We start from the raw sequence: 25,834 nt of genomic DNA, 5'->3' as shown, positions 1-25,834 counted from the left end.
GGCTCAGGTCATGATCCTGGAGTCCCGGGATCGAGTCCCGCATCGGGCTACCTGCTCAGCAGGGAGTCTGCTTCTCCCTCTCCCGCTCCCCCCTCTTGTGCTCTTTCTCTCTCTCAAATAAATAAATAAAATCTTTAAAAAAAAAAAAAAAAGATGGGTTGGGAATCGGTAGAGATGAGAGGTACATGTTACTATTTAGAGAGAAATGTCATGTAGGTTTTAATTTATGAGGCATAAATAACTTCTAGGTAGATTACAGAGTTAAATTATAAAAATTAAAGCATGCGGAAAATTTAATTTTATTCGACCTCTGGAATTGGGGAAGGACTTTTTAAAATTAGGAGGAATAAAAGAAATTGCCAAGGAAAAATGGTATAGGTTTGAATACCTAATAATTTTATGCATATTAAAAAAAAGGCAAACTGGAGAAAATATTTCAGTGATTGTAGTATACATAAGGATAGAGGATAGCATATTTGTTTACTTTGTGAAGAATGACTGTATTCCAAGATACAGGCCCCTGGTAGGGGAAAAGGAAATCAGCTGATGAACCAGTATGGGAGAAAGCTTGGTCTAACTAGCAACAACAGAAATGAAAGCAAATTAAAATAATGAGCTACCATTAAATTTTAAAATGTACTATTAGGTATACAAAAGAATGCAAAAGTTTTACATATATAAAAGGAAACATAGAACTTATATGTGTAAGATATAAAACCTCATATAATGAACATCATGAACCTATTACCCAACTTAATATCTAGAACCAGAATTGGCAAATTTTTTCTGTAAGGGACCAGATAGTAAATATTTTAAGTTTTGGGGGCCATACAATTACTCATCGTTGCTATTGTAACAAGAAAGCAGCCATAGACAATGCATAAATGAAGACATGATTGTGTTTCAACAAAACTTTACTGACAGTTACAGTTAGCAGGCCGTATTTGGCCCAAGGGCTGTAGTTTGCTAGTCTGTCGTCTAGAACATTACCAGTACTATTTTCTATACCTGTGTGCTTCTTTCCTATCCCGTCTCCCTGCCTCCCCACAGAAATAATCGCTATTCTAAATTTTGCTTATTTCACCCTTGAATTTTTAAAAAAAATCATTACTTGTGTTTGAATCACTTAGTCTGTTGCTAAGTTTAATTTTGAAGTATGTGGCCAACTTGTATTTTCATTGAGTGTTTTATTTATTTATTTTTAATTAAATTTTAGGGGCACCTGGGTGGCTCAGGTCCTTCAGCTCAGGTCATGATCCCAGGATGCTGGCATTGAGTCCCACATCGGGCTTCCTGCTCAGTGGGGAGTCTGCTTCTCCCTGTCCCTCTGCCCTTCCCTCCGCTCATGCTTTCTCTCTCTCTCACGCTTTCTCAAATAAATAAAATCTTTCTTTTTTTAAGATTTTTTAAAAAATTTATTGAGAGAGAGAGAATGATAGGGAGAGAGCATGAGAGGGGGGAGAGTCAGAGGGAGAAGCAGACTCCCAGCTGAGCAGGGAGCCCAATGTGGGGCTCGATCCTGGGACTCCAGGATCACGACCTGAGCCGAAGGCAGTCACTTAAACAACTGAGCCACCCAGGCGCCCTCAAATAAATAAAATCTTAAAAAAAATTTTTTTTAAAGATTTTATTTAGAGAGTGTGCACGAGAGTGCGCCTGCAAGTGAGGGGAGGGGCAGAGGGAGAGGGAGAAAGAGAATCTCAAGCAGACTCTGTGCTTTGTGCGGAGCTGACATGGGGCTGGATCCCATAACCCTGAGATTGTGACCTGAGCCAAAATCAAGTCGGACATTCAACTGACTAAACTAGCCAGGTGCCCTGAGTGTTTTATTTCTGAGATTATCTGTGTTACTGCATGTAGTTTAGTTCATTCACTTTTTTAAACATTTTATTTATTCATTTGAGAGAGAGAGACAGAGGGAGAGGCAGAGGGTGAGGGAGAAGCAGACTCCCCGCTGAGCCAGGAGCCCAGATGGTGGGGCTCGATCCCAGGACCCCGAGACCCATGACCCGAGCCGAAGGCAGACGCCCAACCATTTGAGCTACCCAGGCGCCCCTAGTTCATTCACTTTTACTGTAGTATAATTGTGCCTTCTGCGAATATAACACAGTTTATTCTCTATGGAAATGTGAGCTTTTCCAGTTTCTTGCTATGAACAGTGCTGCAGACATTCTAGTATATGTGGATATATGGGAGTCTCCCAAAGATATGTGCTTTAAAAGCAGAATTCCTGGATATTAGAATTTGTATATTTTTACCTTACTGGATAATGCCAGATTGTTTTCCAAAGTGGTTGTTCCAAATTATACTCCCTTCATCAGTGTATATAGAAATTCCTGTTGATCCATATCATAGGCAATGCTTAGAGTTATCAGACATCTGGTTTTTACCAAATTAGTGATAAAAAACAGTATGTCATTGTGGCCTTAAATTGCATTTCTCTGGTTACTTAATGGGATTGAATATCTTTTGATATATTTATTTACATCCATGCTTCCTTTCCTCTGCAATTCCTATTCACGCCTGTTCAGTTTTAGATTGGGTTTGTCTTTCTCTGCAATGTATAGATCCTATATGTGTATTTTAAGATATGAACCTTTGTTAGTTATATGTTGCAGATATCTTCTCCCATCTTCTGTCTTGTCTTTTTTTATGGTGTCTTAGCTTAAATGTGATTGAATTCATTCACCTTTGATCTTATGTAGTGCTTTTTTAAGTCTTGTTTTAGAAAATCCTTTCCTTTCTCCACACACACACGTGCACACACTCTCCCTTGCTCTCTTTCTCTCAAGTATTGTCTTTCATATTTGTGTTTAATCCACTGGGAATTAATTTTTATGTATGTATGAAGTAGAGATCCATTTTCTATTTTTCTATAGATACCAATACTTTGACATCATTTATTGAATACTCTGTCTTCCCAATATTTATAATTTCTCATACATTTTTTAAAAACGCTTTTCATTGGGGTGCCTGGGTGGCTCAGTCGGTTAAGCATCTGCCTTCGGCTCAGGTCATGATCCAGGGTCCTGGGATCGAGTTCCGCATCGGGCTCCCTGCTCAGTTTGAGCCTCAAAGTAGAGATTGCTTAAAAATAAAATCTTTTTTTTTTTAAGATTTTATTTATTTATTCATGAGAGAGAGAGGCAGAGGCAGAGGGAGAAGCAGACTCCCCACTGAGCAGGGAGCCTGATGTGGGACTTGACCCCAGGACTCTGGGATCATGACCTGAGCTGAAGGCAGATGCTTAACCGACTGAGCCACCCAGGCGTCCCTTAAAAATAAAATCTTAAAAAAAAATCTCTAGTGTGTTGAGAGTTGTAAACAGCTTTCTTATACATTGGTGGGAGAGGTAGAAATTGGTAATCTTTCACAAAAACAACTTAGCAATATATAGGAGCCTTGAAAAGGAAGGGAATACTTTATTTTTTTTAAAGATTTTAAAAATTTATTCATTTGACAGAGTGAGCACAAGTGGGGAGAACAGCAGGCAGAGGGGGAGGGAGTAGTAGCAGACTCCCTGCTGAGCAGGGAGCCCGACGAGGGGCTCAACCCCAGGACCCTGGGACCATGACCTGAGCTGAAGGCAGACGCTTAACTGACTGAGCCACCCAGGCACCCCAGAAGGGAATACTTTAAATGTTAATCATCATTATCTGGCTTTATGGATTTTTTTAAAATTCGTTTTGAATGTCTTCCAGGAGTGTGTACATTGTCATTATATTATCTAGTAATTGCTTTTAGAGGACCATATATTCCAAGGAAAGAATCTAAGGAAATAAAAGTAACCTGAAGATTTTTCTACAGAAATTCTTAATTTGTAATTGGAAAAATTTAGAAGCTGCTTTTGTTTTATTTGCGGCTCTGCTCCCAACTCTTACAACAATGTCTGCTACAAAAGGGTTCTCAAAAACTGTTGAATGAATAAAATTTGAAATCAGAATGTCTCAGTTTTATACATTAGAGTTATGGAGTGTTGAAGAGTTCCTACCTTGATGTGGGTTCCTACCCACTTTCTTTTCAGCTGATGTGTGAATTAGTTGGGAACCCCAGAAGATTCCTTGTATTTTAATTCCCTTGTGTCTTCAGAGTTGGACCAGCTAGTTCTCACTTTGAGGAAAGAGCTCTTAATTAATGGCTCTCCTGCACCCTCAATGGGAATTTTGTAGAAGCTGTGAAGAACTGTCATCTTTCCTGAGATAGTAGCCTTTTCCTTTTGGGATGGCCCAGAGGGTCCTGAGGAGATAATAGAAAATACCATGAGGTACAGGTGCTTCTACATATTTTAACATTAAAAATTGAACAACAGAAAAGCAAGTGGATAATGAGTAGTGATTTCTAATGGATCCAAGGGGGAGTGTGAAGGTATGGTAAGGAAGAGAGGACTAGAGGGGTTGATAATTGATTTTTTTGAAAATTCTTTAAGAAGTGAGATTTCTTGAAAGGCTAGGGAGTAGACTAAATCCCCCAGAATGAAAACCAGGGGAAGAATATTCTGCATATTCTGTTTTAGACTAGGCAGCCCTTAATCCCCGGAAGGAAGGAGACAGTAAAGGTACATGCAGACAGAGGTCCATCAGCAACCTGGTCATGGGCAGAAAGTGTCAGACACAGTTGGGAGGGAGTCCCAACTTTTCTTTTTTTTAAGATTTTATTTATTTATGAGAGAGAGAGAGAGATCAAGCATGAGCAGGGAGAAGGGCAGAGAGAGAAGCAGACTCCCCGTTGAGCAGGGAGCCCAATGTGGGGCTCGATCCCAGGACCCTGGGATCATGACCTGAGCTGAAGGCAGACACTTAACTGACTGAAACACCCAGGCATCCCTCCTTCCCCTCACTTTCAACTAGCAAATGTTAAAACAGTTGGATAGACTGAAGATTGCATTTTATGCTCAGCTTGGTTGAATAAACCCGTTTGGCTTACTGTTTTCTTCATGGTCTTGTGAACAGATATTGCCGGTGAATTCAAAGAGCAGTTACAGACCCTGATTCCATTTGTGTTAAACCCAGCTAATTTAATGGAAAAGGAGATCAATGGCTCAAAAGTCACCTGTCGGGGGCTACTGGAGTATTTTAAGGTAAATATGGGTTTTAATTATCAAAATATTTGACTTTTGGTAAAACTGATCTAGGTTGTAAACTAACTTGAATTTTACTATTTTAAAGCTTAGGGGCAAGTTTCATGGGGGAGATGGTGAGAGGCATTTTCAGAGCCTCCAGTGTCCTTCCAGGAGTGGGCCACTGGGTGGCAGTATCGGTCTAAGAACCAAATGGATGTTCTTTGCACTTTCTTAGAGGAGTAATTACTGTGGCTAAAGGAAGATTGTTCCTCAAGGAAGATGGTGTGGACAGGAGGTGGTTAGGAAGTTGCCGTGAGTAGGAGGAGACGGCATCTAGATGTGACATGGCTACTTCAAGGCGGACGGTCACTGTGCCCACAGGTAGTGGTGAGGCCAGTGTGCATGGGGAATCTGGTGGGACTCCTAGCCTTGCTAGGCTCGTGCTGCTTGAGAACAGTTTTAGTTAACTAAAAATGCTAACATTCACTCAAAGGTGTGTTGTGTTTTTGCTAATTCCTGGGTGTTGATCTAGGTCTTTAGGAAAATGCAGTTGTATGGTCATTTTCTAAAAATTAAAAGTATGATTAAATGTGACAGAATCACATTTTTCACAATTGATTTTATGTTTATATTCTAAGGCATATATTAAAATTTACCAAGGAGAAGATCTGCCTCATCCCAAATCCATGCTTCAGGTAAGCAGTTCTTTGACATCCGAAATGATACTGTTGGATTCCTTGTTGACTCGTACACAAGAAGCAGCGTCCTTTAAGAAGAGAATGTGGGGCGCCTGGGTGGCTCAGGTGGTTAGGCATCTGACGCTTGATTTCAGTTCAGGTCATGATCTCAGGGTCCTGGGACGGAGCCCCAGGTAGGGCTCTGTGCTCAGTGGGGTAGTCTGCTTGAAAATTCTCTCTCTCTCCCTCTCCCTCTCCCTTTGGCCCTTCCCCCACTTGTGCACATGCTGTCTCTCTCTAAAATAAATAAGACTTAAAAAAAAAGGAGAGAATGCTTTTGCTCTCCTTGCCTGTTATGCTAAAGTATGTGAATTTTTAGCACATTCTTCAGCATTGTGACTGCCCTCTGGGTTGGTTTTTTTTTTGTTTTTTTTTTTAAGATTTTGTTTATTTATTTGACAGAGAGAGGGAGGGAGCACAAGCAGGAGGAGGGGCAGAGGAAGAGGGAGAAGCAGGCTCCCCGCTGAGCAGAGAGCCTGACATGGGCTCAATCCCAGGACTTTGGGATCATGACTGAGCTGAAGGCAGATGCTTAATTTACTGAGCCACCTAGGCACCCCTGCGCCCTGGGTTTTTTTGTGCGTATTCATGGGGGTACAGTTAAAGCAGAACGGCCCCTTACTGGGCCTGGTCTTCCCACCAAATGCACTGTGGAGAGCACTGTTTTATTACACCCAGGTAGAACAAGCGCAGTTATCTTAGACAAATTATTGTCCTGTTTTCTGTTGTCTACTTTAGTAGAACACGTCCCGACATACCTATTTACTACTTACTGGTCAGGTTTTTTATTTTGGGGGACTTTTATTTTCAACATTTTGCTATTTTCAAGATGTCATTTTGTTAACACATAATTTCTGACTTTCATGGGCAGAACATAAAGCCGTTTACTGCCAGATGTTTACTTCTTTAGTAGCAAAACATTTTTACAAAGGAAGCTAGAATTTGGAATTCATGTAAAGATAAATTTTTTCCCTTTTTTGACCCACGTCTATTTCTTGACACTTATTTTTTTAAGATTTTATTTATTTTATCTATTTATTTATTTTTTAAGATTTTATGTATTTATTTGACAGAGAGGGAGACAGTGAGAGAAGGAACAGAAGCAGGGGGAGTGGGAGAGGGAGAAGCAGGCCTCCCGCTGAGCAGGGAGCCCGGATGCGGGACTCGATCCCAGGACCCTGGGATCATGACTGAGCCGAAGGCAGATGCTTTAACGACTGAGCCACGCAGGTGCCCCAAAGATTTTATTTATTCATTTGAGACACAGAGATACAGAGAGAGAGAGAGAGAGCATGAGCTGCAGGAGAGGCAGAGCAAGAGGGAGAAGCAGGCAGGCTCCCTGCTGAGTCAGGAGCCTGATATGGGGCTTGATCCCAGGACCCTGGGATCATGACCTGAGCCGAAGGCAGACATTTAACCATCTGAGTCACCCAGGCGCCCCTATTTCTTAACACTTAAAATGGAAGCAAAGGGAGTGATATTTCCAGAGGTTTAATTGATGATAAAGACTCCTTATGTATAAGAATGTTTTTTGGCAGAAAATTTGGTAGAAAAGTAGTATTTTATTTTATAAATTGGGCTGTATGGAAACAAAAAATGGCAGAAGGATCCTAAAAAAGGAAGAATGGGGACAGGGTGAGAGGACGTTGGCACTTGGTTATTTGTGGAAGAATGTTAAAAGAGGGGATTCAGAGCTCATGCTTTCCTTTCTTAAAAGGCCACCGCTGAAGCCAACAATTTAGCAGCTGCAGCCTCCGCCAAAGACATTTATTACAATAACATGGAAGAGGTATGTTGGGCACGTGTCTTATTCTGATGTATCTATCACCTGGCCCTGTTGCTGACTTCAGGAGCCCAAACTGATCCTGTTTAATGTATCTGAAGATGATGAGACAACAAAGCTGTGTTCAGGTCCCCCTGGTAATTGGGGTCTTCTAGTTCTTTCCATTGCTAAGCAAGACTTTCTTTTGGTGCAGTTAATGTCACCTTGCTTATTTCAGTGTGCTTTTCAGAGGAAGTGAACCCAGACTTTTACTGGTCTTGGTCAAGTTAATTTCTAATATCTTAAAATGTTCTGACTTTTTCAGTGTTTTCACTTGTTTTATTGGGCACTTGTTTTCAAAGCGATCTTCAACACGTTATGTCTTTATTCTTTTTAGGTTTGTGGGGGAGAGAAACCTTATTTGTCTCCAGACATTCTGGAGGAGAAGCACTGTGAATTCAAGCAGCTTGCTCTGGACCATTTTAGGAAGACCAAGAAGATGGGTGGGAAGGATTTTAGCCTTCGTTACCAGCAGGAGCTGGAGGAGGAGATCAGGTTGCTCTATGAGAACTTCTGCAAACACAACGGCAGCAAGAATGTCTTTAGCACCTTCCGAACCCCTGCGGTGCTTTTCACGGGCATCGTGATTTTGTACATAGCCTCAGGCCTCACTGGCTTTGTTGGTCTTGAGATTGTGGCCCAGTTGTTCAACTGTATGGTTGGACTGCTGTTAATAGCACTTCTTACTTGGGGATACATCAGGTATTCTGGTCAATACCGTGAGCTGGGCGGAGCAATTGATTCTGGTGCAGCATATGTACTAGAGCAGGTGAGTGGTGCCAGCTGACGAGGCTACGGGTTGATAACAGACAGATGTTTGTGCTTTTATTGTAAAGTATTTCCATTTGGAAGAGTTTCACAGTGAAAGAAGGCATGAGAAACTTCCCCTGACCATTTTTTGTTTTTTGATAGGCATTACGTTGTATCATCCTTCTTTAGGATGTTAATATTTATTCCTAATATTTTGTTTCCATGCCTAAAAACTGCCCTCTAATGCGAGAAAATGCACTGTGTTACTCATAGCTTCTAACCACATGCTCTTTAGACGCAATTCCTGTGTGATTCTCCCCCATCCAAGGTTAATTTGCTTCACTGAAAATCAGCAGCTTTGAAATTTTTCTATTTTGAGTTCTAATGGATGGCATCTCTTTCGCTTAAAATCTTTAAAAAAGCCAGTGGCTTTTGACATTGACGTGATCTCCAGGTGTACAGATCCTTGAGACTCGGATTTCTTTTTCCGAGTACCAGGAGCAGATCGGTTGAGTCAGAAGCTTGTGAGGAGCCACGGTGGCTTCCCAGCCCACCACGATAACGGAGCAGAGGCTTCGCTGACTCTGGGGAGCCAGCTGCCGCTACAGGTTCCCCTGACACCTGCATTTTCATTTCCCGATTTTCTGGTAACCTACCCGTGATGTAGACAGATTTCTGAAAGTTTATCTCTGAAGTCTCTCTCGATGCTGTGTTGTATTTTATTAACTTACGTGTTGAATAAATGGACTCTTGCAGGCTACTTCTCATATGGGTAATTCCACTCAGTCCGCTGTGAGGGATGCAGTTGGGAGGCCACTTGTGGATAAAAAAGCTCAATAGCATCTTGACGAGAGGAGCCAACGAGAACGCGACCAGCCCCTCCTGATTTCTGGGTTTCTGCCACGGCCACAGGTCCAGGTCCAGAGGAACGCAGATTTGGGATCACCGGGGAAGAGCTGAAACTCAGCAGTAATAAATTCATAGACAGACCTTTCCCATGGCTTCAGATTCTTAAACATACTTCCATTTCTGTTGGAAGCGTTTTTTTCCTTGCTGATATAGATCACGCCTGCGTCTATTTTCTTATTACTCTCTGCTTTGTGCACTTTATGGGGGAGAAAGCTAAAGGAAAAACTGCAGATGTGGTTTTAAATCCTGTATGTGCCACTTAGTGCCTTTTAAGATTGAATCCAGGCTTTTGAGGACATGATAGGGAGGGAATCAAGAATAACCTCATGAAAGATGCTGTTTTGTGGTGAAACCTATCTGTTCTTCTATACCTTACTATTTTAAAATGTTTACAAAACTTGCAAAAGCTTCAGAACAAAAGACTGAAAAGGATGCCATTACACTTTTAAAATCTTATAATGTTAAAGAATCCTGCTTGCCACATAGTGTGGAAAATCCATATCCTGTTTAAATCCACCATACACTGAAATTTATGGTCTTTTACTGACAGGCTGACAGTTTTGTTGGAGCATACTCTTACTTTATTTTTGCCTTCATTCCTCTAGCTTCTTTTTAGAAAAGAGGCAAACATGCCTTGAAGAGCCAGAGTGGCTCATAATGAAAGGAGTGAGCTCGATATTTTAAACAAAAAAGCTTGAGTTTAAATGAACCATGTGACCTCTGATAAGTCACTTGAACTTGTGCCTTGCTCAGATTCACTGTTCGCAGGTTTATATACACATCTGTATTATATATAACTCACGGTTGTCATTTAGAGGTCTTGTTTTCAAGAGTTCTACTGAAGAACAGAACTTTATTAAGGATTAGAGGAAAGACATTACCAAACACTACTGCCTTTAGTTGTCCTGTTTCATGTGGCCTAGCAGTAAATCAGGTCTTTATCCAAAACATTTACTTGCGTTTTCCTAGGCACTGTCTAGTATTTTTAATAATAAAGCTAAAATTGTCAGTTTTGTTTAGCGAATCTTCCTTTCTTTAACCTCACTTGACTAGTCTGGTAGCTTTAAAATAGCTTTGGCTTAGTGAGGACCGGAGTCCCACCCAAATATGGACAGTATCTAGAAGTATCTAAGAAATCTTTTTTATTTACCTTGATTGGGTGGTAAAAATTTCTCTATGAGTTGCCTTTTCCTTTGATTTATAATATAATGGTGAATTATTGTGGATTTTTAAACTTCATAAAACTTGCCTTTAAGTATTTATAAAAACATTCAGGTATGAGAGCCTTAATTAAGATAGTTTTTGTTGTGGGAGGGAGATAGGAAGGCTTAGGCGAAACCCAAGTGTAGATTCTATATACGTGAAGAAGTCTGAACGGAAGGCAGAAGAAAGAAGCATGTAATCTCTTTATTAAAGAATTTTCTTTTTACTACATTAACACTTCACCACTGAAGTATTTTTATGAGTCTGAATTAATTCCAAGCATTTTATATTTTTTTCCTGTCTACATACCATCTTGCCCCTAAGTTCTTGCTAGTTTATTCAATTGCCATTAAATTTTAGGAAAATTCCAGCTTGTTCTAAAAACTGTTTATTTGCCTATCAGTGCTGCTTAGTGTTGACTGTTAAATTGAAAGCTTCTCTTTGAAATTTTGGTGCATTTTCAGGTAGCCTCTCATCTTCCTGAAGGTTCATACTTGTTCGCTAAAGGCCTTGCAGGTGTTGAGATTCTTGGCTTTTAATGCACTGTAGAGGCACATTTATAGATTTCAGAATAATTGTCTAGAGTGATGCTTTTAATGGTGAGAAAAGGATGATGTGTCTAAAACTTATTTTAATACTGAAGTATTAGAATTTTTAAAGTAAAACAGTATGTGATAATGTATGACGAAGTGAAATCTTAAGATTTAGTTACTGTTCAGATTCACCATTTCTGTTTTGATCTTAAATAATTTGGTTTAATTCCCTGGGGAAGCCTTATTATTTTTGTCTTTATTAGTTAATTTATTCTGGCTCTGGGAAGTATTGATAAAGTTTTCTCAGTGAAGATCCTTAATGAGTTTTCTTTGGTTTCTTTTCTCTATTTTTACAGTAAATTGGTGGTTTTATATCATCTTTTTCAATAAAAGGTGCATCCTCACTGCTGGCTTTAAATAATCCGGGGAGATTTATAACCAGGTTGAAAAGAATGTCTTGTACGTCTTAACTTCCCTCAGCCTTTAGTCTGTGGGTCAGAGACATTGCTTAGGTGTTCACACTGCAAGTGTTTGTGTGGTGTGTGTAGCTCCGCAACTCCTGACCAGCCTTTTCACACAAACATTTATGGTTTGCACATTTCTAACGGTTATATGGGGCGTAGTCCTAGTAACGTGGAAAAGGAGGTTTTCAGAATTTCTATGAAAAGTATTCATTTCAGAAAAAAAAAATTTAAAAATCCAATTAGCTTTTTATAGTAAAAATAATAGAATCAAAATTTCAATTCTTTCTAGATTGGTTTGTAGATACAATGGGGGTGAATGATCATGTATGATGATCAACATCTTCAGAGCCATGCCCTATTTTAGCAATATACCAAGAAGTCTGTTCCGTGGAGGTTTATGTGTTAACACCTTCTTTGTACTTGGTAGAATTGCCTATGAATATTGTTTTGCTTTATCTGCTCTTTCTTTTTTCTCTTAACATGAAGTGAAAGGCTTTAGACACATAAACAAACTGCCTTGTTACTGGCAGGGTGTTCCCTTAGCAGGTCATAGCCAGTGTTTTACCTACCTTATAAAAGTAGTGTCTTGGGTAGGGTGAGTTTGGATGGGTATTTATGTATTATGGATGAGTTACAGATAAGTAGGTTGACCTAAGCCCAGGCAAAAGTGATAAAAAAACAAAACTAAATAGTTTTATTTTTCCCTAGAGTTTTTTTTCTTTTTAAAAATAATTTATATGGGAAGTCTTCATAGGCCTTTTTCCCCCCTCATAGAACTATTGAAATGTAATTTAGGATGATTTTAGGATGGCTACCATCCAAGGTAGCCAGTGTGGGCTACATCTTTCTGGCTTACATTTAGACCTGACAAAATTTTAGTCAAGGAATAGGGCATAATGAAGACAAGCTTCAGTCATGAAAGTACAAACTATTTGTGATTTTTTAAAATGACAATGACCATTTGCTGCGATAGGATAGTTTTCCTTATGTCCTGTTGTAGTTATGTTTTGGGTAGTCGCTGTCATCTATGTTAGAGTGCCCAAGACGTACTTGGGAGGCTTGTTTAAAACCATTCTGATTCCTAGCTTTATGTTAGGGATTGCCTCAGTGGGTCTGGGTTGTGGCCCTGGAATCACCCCTTCGATAGTACTGCAGGTGGCTCAGAGACCAGTGAGAGAGATGCTCCGTGGGTTGGGAAGGTGCAATCAGTATTGTTTGGAGCCGAGGGGACGGACAGCTTCTACCTGCGCTCAGAATAGGTGCTCTGCTTCCAGGACTATGACTGAGGGTTCACCGTGTTCTGAGTAATAAGGGCGATGTCTTTCATCTACGTTAAAGCTGTTTTTCTAAATTAAGGTATCATAGTGCCTTCTCTGAAAAGTGAATGTACAAGTGTCCTGTTTACTAACAGGTGTAATTAGGATTAAAAAAAAAAACCACTTTTTGAAAGTAGTTTTTCTTTAAAAAAAAAAAAAAAGCAAAATTCAGCACTGTGACTTGAACCCCTCATCTTTCGTGCACAGAAAACCTTAAGCCATAAATAAAAATAATAAAAAGGAAGGAGAAGATAATTTTGAAAATTAGTTACAGAAGTACCCCTATGACAGGAACTTTTCAAAACAGATCTAGGAGCAGAAAGATTTCAAAAGAAAATGTTCTTCCTTGGAAGGAGTTTTCATGTGCCAGAACTAAAATTTAAATGTAGTGCTCTTCTGACCAAGGAAAGATTACATTTGATTGCTGAAGCTTTCTAATTTAGATGGCTAAATGCTACCATGGACTTAAGCCTTAAAGGGGTTCGTATTAATCCTGAGCATGTACAAGTTTTCTTTTTCTTTTCTTTAAAAAATGATTTGTTGAAAATACTTTCTCCTAGACCCTTGCCTTTGAACGGCTTTAAAATTTAATACACTTTTTAAAAAGTGCAATGGGATGAGATTATGCTATTAGTTTATTAAAAGCACGTTTTCTGTTTCTTAATTGTAAGGTCATTTAATTGAATAAAGATCATAGCACCATTGTCAGTGTTTTGTTTCTTTCTCCGTTCTTTAATATGGGAAGGTCTGTGAAATAGATTTGGGCTTGGCAAAGTGAATAGGATATCTAAGGGGAGGGATTAACCCCATGTCAAAGGAGGTAATGGTAATGCGGTTCGGGTGCATCACCTTTCTCTGTCCTGCAAAACCATACCAAACAGTCTTGCTAGCATAGTGCTGGAGAAGGCCATGGACTTGGACTTAAAATCAAACACAAGTTTTATTTACAGTAACGTGGACTTGTGAGGACCCTTGAACTTGTAGCGCTTTCATTTGGTTGCCCCATCTGGTTAAATGGTTCCTCTTTGGGAGTGAGTGAAGCTCTATCGAAAGCTTTCCCTTTCAACTGGTGACCTTGGAGCCAGTGGAGAGGTTGCATTCAACTTCCCAAATACTGGCTAATTGCTAGACGTAGCCCATTTGGCCCTGCAGTAAGATTTCTAGTATGTTTATAGTTTGAAACATATACTTGGTGTGGTCAGTTGCCATCCATCCCTCCCTCCCTGTCTTCCCTCTCTCTCCCTGATGGTGATCATATGTTCGGTGCCAGGCTAGCTGTTGCACTTGTGCTCATCAGTATAGTTAGGGAAGGTGCAAACTCACAGACTGATAGGAAGAGTATGGTGAAAACTCGGGACTACCATCAGAGTGGTGATACCCCCAATAGCATAAGCTGGGGAGAAAAACGGGAGGGGAAAGGGCGTGTGTGGATGGGGAGAAGTCAAGCAAACTATGGTTTGTCTTTGGTGCGTTGACATTCTTGCCTTTGATTACCATATATCAGTTTGCAAAGATGAGTTCAACTCTAGCTGAATCAAAGAAAAGATGATGATAACTGGATGTCTAGGAGCAAAACTGACATCAGGCACTGGAAGAACTCAAATGTCAGCAGGGCTATTATCTCAAGTACGTGGCAGGTGTATTATCTGCTTTTGCAGATGGATTTCTTCCATGCTGCCGGGGAGGTAAGGCACAGACGGTTCCAGGCTTACATCATACCACTTTAATGTCTCCAGGGGAAAAAGACTTTTTTTTTTTTTTTTTAACCCACTGCCTACTTAGAAATGTGTGTGTATATAGAGAAGGCTTCTGACTGGTCTGGCTTGGGTCATATGTTCCTTCAGGGTCAATTGCAATAGCCTGGGGGCTGGGGCCTGATAGCTGGACCAAGGTCACATGTGTCTCTAGTCAGGGTAATGTGGTACTGTGATTAGGCAGGTCCACTAGAACCACATAGTCACCAAGTGAAAGACTGCTGGACAAACAAAAACAAATGTCCACCACAGTTCCCAGTGCCCCGGACTGTTGCTCCATTTAACAGACATAGGGGAATGAGAAACCTGGACCATTTCAGGAATGTTCTTTCAAAGAGAAGTATGGTGGTTATGCTGCACATTTATGCAGGGGAAGCTCTTCAGAGCCTCTCAATAGGGATTTGTTCTCTTTATGACTTGAGGGGTTTCAGAAATGGGATTCAGGAGGAAGTTACACTTCACCTTCCTTTTCTTTCATAAAAACCTGATTTTTCTGGCCAAACGGTCAGAATTGGCATATTCCCAAAGCCGCACCAGAGTAGCCTGGATAAACGTTAAAAAGCCTGTATTCAGGGGTGCCTGACTGGCTCAGTCAGCAGTGACTCTTGATCTCAGGGTCTTGAGTTCAAGCCCCACATTGGGCACAGAGTCTACTTAAAAAACAAAACAAAACAAAACAAAAACAAGCTTGTATTCAGTTTTGACACTGATGGAGTTTTCCCCAGAAGAGTGTTCAGGTTTTGAGAGTTAATGTCAAGCAACAGAAACCCTCATGTTCACACAAAATGCTCCTAATGGATTCTGCTCCTTTAAATGTGGCTTGCCTGCCCTCTCTCTCCTTCCCCCCTCTCCCTTTCCCCCTTTCCTTCTCTCCCCCTGGCCTTGCTGCCCTCCTACCCCACCCACTCAGAATCCCCACAAGGTCTCATGCTTCAGCATAAGCCTGAGCCATTTTCTCCTACTTTCTCAGAGACTGCAAAACACTGGATTCTCCTGGAGAATCGTCCTTAGAAGGCAGAAAATGGAGACATTGAAAATAATGACTATTACCCCTCCCCCACCACAAGAAGAACAGGGCTCCGTGACTGTGGTTGCAGAAAAGACCAGAGGCTTTGGAGTCAGTTCTTGGTTTGATCCTGGTATGGCCTCCCACTGGAACAGCGGTGGCAGACTTGGAGGGGAGGGGGGGGCACCTAGGGACAGTCTTGCTGGTGGCGGTACCAACATCGTGTGGTATAGCTTCTTGGCCTGGGTCTGTCTTACCGAGCTCCTCTTGAGCGCTGTGTGGAAGGCGAAAATCACTTTCCTGGCATCCTCATCCCTCAGGATGCTTTCTGTTTTGTTTTCCCAGGCACAGCACAGGGGGAAATAAATAAGGGAATCGACATCTGGGCAGTTCTGAAAGCAGAGAGTAAGGAGAAGCAGAAGTCAGTCTGGTGTCCTCAAACCCCAACCCCTCCACCTTGGGTTTGGGCTGCTTTACTAGTCACTTGCTTAATACGAAAAACAATTTGTTGGGTGAGTAGCAATGCCCATAAAGCTCTGGTATGTATTTGTGTTGCCTCTGACTCTCCCGTTGGGAAGCTGGTGAATGACGGGTGATGTGATGAGCACGTGCTTTTCCTTGTGTTAACAGCCAACATGTCCTGATGAGGATTCACCACGTGCCACACATCAGGCACAGCAGTACTTTATAAGCATCATTTCGTTTGTGGCTCTCCCTTTGGGGAATGTGTTTTTACATGTGATCTTATATGTTGTCCAGTATTATCATCACTCCTTTTAAGAGATGAATAGACTGAGGCTCAGAGAGTGAAGGTCCACTTCCTGGACCCTATAGCCAGCAAGTGAGCAGGCCAGGATGTGGCCCAAGCATCCCGACTGCAAGGCGTAGGGCTGGCTGGGAGTGGGGAGAAGAGAGATGAAGGGGAGCTGGTTCCACTCTTAGGGAGCCACAGTCCAGCCAGAGCCGGGTGCCAGGAAGGGCCTGTGTCTGGTCATTCATTCATGGAATTTGTGCTGTGGACCCGGTTTGGGGGATATCTGATGGCTTAAGACCCAATAGTTAAAAGTGCTTTCTTTGTGCTGGTCCTCTGAAAGCCTTCAGCTGGCTTTCAACTTTAATATAGTTTTAAACTATAAGCCCACTCGGAGGGAGGCGGTAAGTCAGTTGATTACAGTCCAGCGTGGTGTGTATACAGATGGAGTCTAATACAAGATGGTCTTCAATATTGGGCGGCCCCAAGCGCGCGTGTGGAATCGGTGAGGAGGAGGTGGCGCTGGAACTGGGTTCACGGGGGGCCTCTAGGTGGAGGAGGGCGTGGGGAGTGGCGGTGAGTGGGAGGTCTCCTGGCCCTCTGACCCAGAGGCGGGAGCAGGCTGTCCCTGTCGCGGGGCTGGGAGCTCTGCGAGGCTCTCATTAGTCAGCCGCGCGGGGAGGAGCCGGGTGACCCTAGGCTGGCTGGAGCCTCTGCGGCCATTAAACGCGGTCCCTTGGCGGCGCGCTGCCTCCCAAGTTCGAGAGGTGGGTGGAGCGGTCCTTTCCCGAACTTAAGGAAGGGTGAGGTGCTCGGGGTGGCTCTCCAGGTCCCGGACGGCCAAGTGGGAGACGGAGAAGTTGGGGGAGGCGGGCGTAAACAAGTCAGGGGGCAGCCCGCCAGCAGCCGCGCCCGCTGGCACCCGCGGGCGGGGAGCGCCACCGGGAGCAGGCGACACTGATCGTCCTTCCCCGGCTGCGCCGCCGCCTCTCAGGTGTCGGGTGAGCCTTCCCTGACCCTTCAAGGGATTCATCAGTTCGCGGCCAAGTTCAGGGGCAGGGAGGGGGTAGCGAGGACCTCGAAGAGTGAGCTGGTGGCCCTGGGAAGGGTCAGAGGAGAACCGCGCACCGTCTCCTTGCTAGAAGCCACGGTACCCTGGGGATCGGGGAACGCTGTTCCCTATTAATGACATAATGAATCCCTGCCCCCCCTGCCTCAGGGCTTTACGCAGCAGATACACCGAACTCCAGCCTGAAATTGAGAAGTCCACTGGACGAAAAAAGATGCGCGCGTCCATCGTAAGTGTGGGGCGGCGTGGGCCGGGGTGGGGGCTGTGTTTTAGTGGGGACTCATTGTCCTGGAGCCTGAGTTATTACTGGAGAGTGAGGATCCTGGAGGATGTGGGACCACACCTCCTGCAGCGGGTGGGCTTAAGGTGTTGGATGTGGGTTAGCCTGCTCCTGTCCAGATGTCTCAGTACTTACTCTTGCCTGGGCACCTGTCTGAAATTAATGCCAGGGCTGGCAGGACCTACAGGAGGAGGGAGGCAGCAAGGGGCGGCTTGCTTCGCCAAGGCCCTGTCCTGCTTCCCCCAGTCAGACCAGAACATCCCGGACTGGCTCCTGGGGCCAGATGTCTGGGGCTGGACCTGCTGCCCCAGCCCCTGCTTGGGTCTGACCTTTTCTCTGGGCTTTTTTGGTTTCAGCTGACTCACCCCATGACCAGCTCTGACAGCGATTTCTAGGCTTTCACTTTTACTTTTTCTAGTCTGTGATGTGGTTCAGAAATCATAAAGGGGCTTAGCAAATGCTTCCTTTCAACCTAGCAGAACCCTGAAGGATTCAGGGCACTGGCTGCTGATGTAGACCCACCTGGGGTTGTGTTCCTACACAGCACTTGGTTGGGGCACAAGCCTGCAGGGTGCTGTTCTGAGCATTTCCTGTCTGAAATCCACTCGGTTCCCCAGAATGAAGATTATAGGACTTCATACGTAGGACGTGCTCAGAATAGTGCTTCCCACACATAGTAAGTGCTCAACTGCAATTCACTCTTATTATTATTTCAATCCACAGAACTATGCCACCGGGACTGGCATCAGGGTGGACCTGGCGTATATGATGCCTCAAGTGGTCATTTTAAATATCCCTCTCCTTTATCTGACAACACTGTTTTCAATAATAATCATGAAATGGATAGTAATAATATCCAGAAAAGAAACAGTGAAAATTTTATTTTATTGAGGTTTGTATAGGAAACATGCCAGTGCAAAAGTAAAAAAAAAAGAAAAAAGAAGGTAAATATTATGGAGAAAAATAGGAAAAAGTAATGGATTGGGAGTTTTTAATTCGGGGCACCTGACTGGCTCAGTGAGCGGAGCCTGTGACTCTTGATCTCAGGGTTGTGGGTTTGAGCCCCATGTTGTAGAGATTGCTTAAAGATAAAATCTTTTTAAAAAGTTTTTAATTGCATGAATGTAGTTTTGAAAGAAAGCTCACTCTTGCATGTAGGTTGGTCACAGTCACGAATAATAGCAACATGACAGTTTCTGTTTTGGAACTTTTACTTCTGGAAAGTTGTCCGTGACTTTGTCAAGATTGATCTTTGCATATTCATGTTCCGTATTCAGCTGAGCTCGATTTGTCCATCCATCTTTGTTCACAGCTGACTGAAGAGCACTTTTTATTAATTTTAATTTCAAAAGCTCCTCTACATGAAACCACAGATATACAACTAGGGAAAGTCTTAAACATTAGGAGAGGTTTGTCAGAGATTCATAAAAATTACATTTCAGAATAAATTCCAGAAATTCCAATACTGTGTCTTAAAAAAAAATCAATCTAGTGCCTTTTAAATATCTCCACATGTGAAACATTTTCACTAAAACATCATCACCAGAAAATTAATCATAAGTTTTTAATCTTATTTGGTGAAATTCTCCCAAGTTTTCCTTCTTCTGAAGAAATCAGAGAAAATGGTTGAGTGATAGTGGGCACTGATATTTATTTAATCCATTGCTTTAGAATGAGTCTAGTTCTCGGTGAAAGGGATCCACTTCTCTTTTAGTTTCTTCTGGCACAGGGAGAGCTGACTCTTCTGTCTTCTGTGTTGACACATAGGAAAATGTAGGACCTTGAGAGTTGGCACATGAACCGTGCCCAGTGTGAGCTCGAACCCCTCTGAGCCACTTGGAACTTTCTGTTGGAACATTAGCTAAGTCTGTGTGTCCGCAGACTATAGAACTGGGTGTTCTCTGATCGAACTTCCATGTAGAAGACAAAGTTGTTTGTTTTTTTTTTTAAAGACACAGCGAGAGAGGGAACACAAGCAGGGGGAGTGGGAGAGGGAGAAGCAGACTCCCCACTGAGCAGGGAGCCCGATGTGGGGCTCCATCCCAGGACCCTGAGATCATGACCTGAGCTGAAGGCAGACGCTTACCCGACTGAGACACCCAGGCGCCCCAAGGTGTGTTCTTATTGTTTTAAAAATTTCTACAGACAACTTATTCCTATTTGCACCCAAGGAATACAGCTCCCACCTCCCCACTCTTTTGAGTGTGTGGCTGCCTGCCTCTTAGAGCTTGACAAATGTCATTTCTTATTAGAGCAGCTGCGTGGACCTCCTTGGGATGGAGAGCCTGCCTGTCTACTGTCCAGCCCGTGTTTCTCTGAGTCCTTTATTTTTATTTAAATTCAATTAATTAACATAATGTATTATTAGTTTCAGAGGTAGAGGTCAGTGATTCATCAGTTGCATATAACACCCAGTGCTCATTATATCACATGCCCTCCTTAATGCCCATCACCCAGTGACCCCATTCCCACACCCACCTCCCCTCCTGCAACCCTCAGTTTGTTTCCTGAGATTAAGAGTCTCTTATGGTTTGTCTCCCCCTCCAGTTTCATCTTGTTTCATTTTTCCCTCCCTTCCCCTATGATCCTCTATCTTGTTTCTCAAATTCCTCATATCAGTGAGATCATATGATAATTGTCTTTCTCTAATTGACTTATTTAGTTTAGCATAATACCCTCTAGTCCCATCCACGTCGTTGCAAATGGCAAGATTTCATTTTTTTGATGGCTGCATAATATTCCGTTGTATACATATCCCACATCTTTTTATCCATTCATCTGTTGATGGACATCTGGGCTCTTTTCATAGTTTGGCTATTGTGGACATTGCTGCTATAAACATCGGGGTGCAGGAGCCCCTTCAGATCACTACCTTTGTGTCTTTGGGGTAAATACCCAGTAGTGCAATTGCTGGGTCATAGGGTAGCTCTATTTTCAACTTTCTGAGGAATGTCCATACTGTTTTCCAGAGTGGCCACACCAGCTCGCATTCCCACCAACAGTGTACGAGGGCTCCCCTTTTCTCTGAGCCCTTTAGTCAAGCCTGTGATTCTTCCTGGTCAGTGCCAGAGCTGACCATTCTCTCCTCTCCGTGTTCCAAATTTGCTTAGAACAAGCGGGCCAAATTTGCCTCTGCTTCTCCAGCCCTGCTGTCCTTAAACCTATGGCTAGCTGCTGGGGAAGTGCATATCCAGAGTGAAACTGAGGCTCCAGAATATCGGTACTGAACTGGGCCCTTGGGTCCTCTAAACAACAGAAATCAGTAAGAGGCCAACCAGGAGCTGCAGGCAAGGCTTTACTGGGCTTTGTGCTCAAGCACAAGGGAGGCGGCAGAAGGAAAGAATTCTCTGACTCCCCAGAGGAGAGGTCAGGGAGGGTTTGTAAAAGAAATGTAGGTGGGGAAAGGGTGCCTTGGAAGCAGGAAGTGGAGGATTTATTCACACCTGTGCACTTAAAGGTCATGCTTCTTCCTGTGTCCCATGTCTAATTAGCATGTTAAGTCTCCACCCCCTTGGCCTGATTTTTGAGTATTATAATGAGAAGACAAGTCTGTGAGAGTTCAGCACTGGGATCCGCCCATCTTGGTGCAGACTGGTTTGGTCCGGTCTTGGCCAGTCTTTGTAGTAAGCATCTTCCCTTCAGTAAGCGCCTTCCCTCTGAATTCCTGCAAGTTGGGCTCCTCAAGAGGCACAGAGTTTTAGCTTTTTTCTTCTTTCCTTACGAAGGCCCCCAGGGAGTTCTGGATTTCACGGTCAGGGTTGAAGGGACATGAGTCCAGTTCCTGCTCTGTCTCAATAGGAGGACACTGATGGGCCTACTCTGATCTCTGACTCTGGACTCCCTTGTGACAACTTTGTGAGCCTCTCAGTTCGCCTGATGTTCTGACAGATCTCTACAGTGCTTGTTAAGGTGCTAAGGGACAGGGACGATAGCTCCAGGCCCTGCAGGGAGTCATCCACATTCCAGAGGGGCCCTGTCGGGGCTGGGCTTCCTGGAGGCTGCAAACCTCCAGTGAGAACACTGTGCCAGGCTGGTTGCTGGGTGTGGCTGGTGGGCTGGGCATGGAGCCTGATCCCTGTTCCCATGGGCTCAGCTCAACAATTATAGTCCCCTGAGAAAACCGGGCCGTGGCCCGTGGAAGCGGCAGCAACACTGTTTGCTGGAGTGTCCTCTTGAAGGATCAGTAGGACTTTGCCCGTGAATAGCCAAGGGCATTTCTGGCCCAGAGAAGCGTGATGTAGAGGCAAAGCTCACCTTGCGGGTTGTTACCGGAAGTCAGTACCTGCATGCAAACTCCTGGGTATATTGGAAAGAATTTGGCCCTTGGATTCAGGAAGACCTACAGTGGAATCCTGGCCCGGCTTCTTGGGGAGCTCTGAGAACTTGGGCAAGTTACTTCCCATCTCTGTGCTGTTTCCTGACTTGTAAAAAATAGGGCGGCTGTGAAGAATTCCAGATAGCTCGTGTGTGCGAGGTGCCGGGTGGCGGCGGTGGCCGTGGTGGTTTCCAGATGAGTTAGGAGGCGATCCTGATTCATGTGGAGTGAGGCTGGACTCATACATCGCACCGGCCTCGGGCCTGGAGGTCAAGAACCTGGGAGGCCCCATAAGTTTTGCCTCCTTTTTCTAGGCTGCTCATGACCTTCGGGGCCACAGGGGCTGGACCTGGAACCCATTGGAGCTGCCCCTGTTCCTCTCCCAGCAACTGGCAAGGGAAGAGGCGATACATCAGCCCAGTCCCTCCTCTACCTTCTCTCTGGGGCTGAGGCTGGGGGCTGTGGGCAGTCAGGCCTCCGGTCATGCTTCCTGCATGCACCCAGCCCGGGGCACAGGGTCTCAACCCTCTCCCAGGTACTTGGTTTTACAGCTTTTGCCCCATGATCGCATTTATTCCTCACATAGACTCTGCTGCATGGGTCTGCATGGCCCCATTGTACCAGAGAAGCTCAGAGAGGTTCAGGGACTCCTGAAGGTCACACAGCGGTAGAGCAGAGAGGGGCAGAATCTTGGGTGGACATGGGCTCTGCTTCTGAAAACGCAGCCTTGGATAGACAGGATTGATGCCCAGCCCCTCACAGGTTTCTTCTCTTCCTCGAACCTTGGTACCAGAGTCCCAGCTCTTTGCTAGAAAGTCCCCTCTTGGCATCCACACTGGACCTCGTAATTTTCCAGGAGTTTCTCCAGAGCATCAGGAATGAAGGGGCTGAGATTGGAATTTCCACACTCCCCACAACATGTGATTTTGGGAACAAGGAGAACCTGCTCTCAGGCTGGGTTTCCCAATCTCCACGGCATCTCCAGCTGGTCCTGGAACTGAGAACTTTCCAAATCAAACATACCGAAAACATACCCAAGGAGAGGGGCAGCAAAAACTGCCGTGTACAGAAGTCTTCCTTTGTGCCAGGCGGTATTTGCTGAGTGTTTTGTAGGTATTAACCTATTTGATCCTCAGGACAACCCCATGAGTTATTCCATTTTACAGCTGGGGAAACCGAGGCTGGGAGAAGTTGGGTAACTTGTCCAAGGCTGTCCAGTTAGGAAGTAGCAGAGCCCAAATTTGAACCCATGCTGTCTGGCTCTGGAGCCCCAAGCTGTAGTCAGTAGACTTTTTTTTTTTTTTTTAATGTTTTATTTATTTATTCGTGAGAGAGAGAGAGAGAGAGGCAGAGGGAGAAGCAGGCTCCCCGCCTAGCAGGGAGCCCGATGCGGGACTTGATCCCAGGACCCTGGGATCATGACCTGAGCCGAAGGCAGAGGCTTAACCATCTGAGCCACCCAGGCGCCCCATCAGTAGGCTTTTTAATGAAAACGAAAGCCATCTGGATTTAGACATGCTCATGAGTCATGCTCAGTAGCCTACTTCCTGTATTTTTTTGTACATCTGAAATATTTCATTCAAAAAAACCAAAATTGCAAAGCTCTGACCGATGAGGCTAAATGGGGTCAGATGTGTGTGAGTTGGAGCACTTCCATAGTGGCCTCGAATTAAAGAAAAAGATTCTTTTTTAAAACATCTATTTTATTTATTCTTTTTAAGTAGGCTCCCCTCCCAACATGGGGCTCGAACTCACGACCCCAGAGTCGCACACTCCACTGACTGAGCCAGCCAGGCGCCCCGAGAAACACATTCTTTTTGTTTTGTTTCACTGCTTGGGTTGAAAATTCTTCTGCAAGTGCTGTCGCTGTGCTCTCTGGTCCTGTCCAGCGCCCACAGCTGAGGGTCTCAAACTGGATCGGAGCTGCAGGGGTGAATGTGGATGACTATGCAGGGGCTGCAGACGGAGTTGTCTGCTGGAGGGCTCGGCTGTCTCCTTTCTCCCTGCAGTGGGGGAAGAGGCTGGGGCTCCAGCTCCCCCGTTGCCACTTTCAGGCTGACTCTGGGTAAGCGACCTCATCTCCCTTAGCCTCAGTTTCCCCACCTGCAAAATGAGGTATGTCTGCTCATCTCAGCCTGATGTTCAGGGTCACGGCTCTCTCCCGTCAGATACCCTCTCCCCTGGTTCTCACTCTGGGCTGCACGGCAGGACCACCTGGAAGCTTTAAAAAAAATGCCCCCACGGGCACCGAGAGATCCCCTCACAGCTGTGCTTCTGCTTCAGTCTGCCCCGCACCCCTGCTTCCCTGTCTCCATCCTCCCCCGTAAGGCCACTCCCTCCTCACCACCTTCTCTGATTGCCGGAGGATGTGAGGGTTCAGAGTATAGGACTCGGATTTGAATTCTACCCATAGCACATATATGGTCCCTCTCGCCTCTCAGGACTTCCACAAACATCTCAGGTGCTGCTGCCTTTTCTAGCATCATCGGCGGCTCCTCTCCCCCTCCCCCCTTACGCCCATTCGGCCGGACTTTGGTGTCCAACTCCGATAGGAGCTGCACTCATAAAGGCCACCGTGACCCTCACCCTAGAGCACACTCCTGACCTCCAGAGGCCCGTATTCAGCTGCCTTCCTGGCCTCTCCACTTGGCTCCGCGGAGCCCGGTTAACCCCAGCGCCCAAGCAGGGGCGCCCGCTCCTCCCTAGCCTGCTCTGTCCGCAGCCTGCTCATCCTGCCTCCCACTTGCTCTGGCCAGAAACCCTGGGGTGATCTTTGCCTCCACTTCCCTTCACGCCCACCTCATTCCATCAGCAAATCCTGTCGGTTTGACCTTCATAGAAATCCAGAACCCGTTACTTGCCATCCCCGCTGCCCCGTCTCGTCTGAGCCATCCACACCACTCTCCATCCTGCATTCAACACCTCTCCTCCTTCACCCCCTCCACTCCAGCCACACTGGCCTCCGGGCTGCTCCTCAAACACGCTCCCACCTGGGGCCGTTGCTCAGGCTGTTCCCTCTGCCTGGATGTTCCAGATCTCTGCAGGGCCCACTGTCTGCCTTCCCTGACCCCTCATTTAATATTGCAGTCTCTGCCCCCACCCCGTCCCCTCCAGCTCCTTTAACACTGCTCTACATTTTCTTTCTTTTTTGTTTTTATTTGGTATCTCTTCCAATGTTCTGGATGATTTACTTATTTACTGAGGCTTCAAATAAACTAAAAAAAAAAAATTTCTGTCTCTCTCCCTGGTACTGAGCAAAAGCTCATGAAGGCAGGGATCTTTACTTTGATCATAGACACAGCGCAGGTGCCCAGGTTGGTGCCTGGCGTCTAGCTCTGTGAGCATCTGTTGGGTGAAGGAGCAAATGAATGAGTCCCCTGACCCTCCCAGGCAGAGGTGGGCATGCCCAAGGTGAAGGGATTCTCAAGGGGAGGCCGCTTACACCACTGCCCTAGGGTGGGGCAGACTATTTGTTAAAAGTGCACGGTGATTCTGCAAGCACGCCAGCAAGCCCCTCTCCTCTAATTTGTGCGCAGGCTCGTGTCCGAGAACCACAGCTTGGGATGAAGGCTGCAGGCTCGGGGTCAGGAACCCAGTGGGTCCTAGAGCAGAGTTAGAGCACATCGCACACCATTATTGCCTTTGTCATTGTCCCCACTCCCTCTGCTTTTCCCAGAACGCCTGTCATTTGAGTTTAAAAGAAGAGTTTAAAGATACTTGGCAGGTGGAATGAATAGATCGGCATATTTGTGATAAAGCAAATGCAGTAACATAAGAGTAGTATCTAAGTGTTTGGGGATACAGATATTCACTAAACAACGCTTTCAGTTTTGAACGCTTGAGACTTTAAATTGTATGTTTGAAAA

At 44.6% G+C, this 25,834-nt stretch overlaps 2 protein-coding genes across 7 annotated transcripts in view; both read left to right on the top strand.

Moving 5' to 3' along the window:
• Positions 1–13,497, top strand: part of ATL3 (atlastin GTPase 3) — a 64,940-nt gene extending 51,443 nt beyond the window's left edge. For all 4 annotated transcript variants that reach the window (XM_035013091.1, XM_035013090.1, XM_035013089.1 and 1 more), the window contains 5 exons: positions 4,950–5,077; positions 5,698–5,754; positions 7,514–7,585; positions 7,956–8,387; positions 9,125–13,497. In XM_035013091.1, the coding sequence (XP_034868982.1) occupies positions 4,950–5,077; positions 5,698–5,754; positions 7,514–7,585; positions 7,956–8,387; positions 9,125–9,208 (773 nt within the window). In that variant the 3' untranslated portion in view covers positions 9,209–13,497. The remainder of the gene's footprint in view (positions 1–4,949; positions 5,078–5,697; positions 5,755–7,513; positions 7,586–7,955; positions 8,388–9,124) is intronic.
• A 3,470-nt stretch (positions 13,498–16,967) lies between these two features.
• LOC118015969 (phospholipase A and acyltransferase 3) overlaps positions 16,968–25,834 on the top strand; it is a 32,938-nt gene continuing 24,071 nt past the window's right edge. The window contains exons 1-2 of one of the 3 annotated variants that reach the window (XM_035013081.1): positions 16,968–17,071; positions 17,524–17,602. In XM_035013081.1, coding sequence (XP_034868972.1) covers positions 17,588–17,602 — 15 coding nt within the window. In that variant the 5' untranslated portion in view covers positions 16,968–17,071; positions 17,524–17,587. The other 2 variants (XM_035013083.1, XM_035013082.1) reach the window with 2 other exon arrangements.

The sequence above is a fragment of the Mirounga leonina genome, unplaced genomic scaffold (assembly GCF_011800145.1).
Source record: "Mirounga leonina isolate KUSES-001 unplaced genomic scaffold, KU_Mleo_1.0 Mir_166, whole genome shotgun sequence".
NCBI lineage: Eukaryota > Metazoa > Chordata > Mammalia > Carnivora > Phocidae > Mirounga > Mirounga leonina.
Note: the sequence above shows the minus strand (reverse complement) of the source record. Positions and strands in the feature narration are given on the sequence as shown.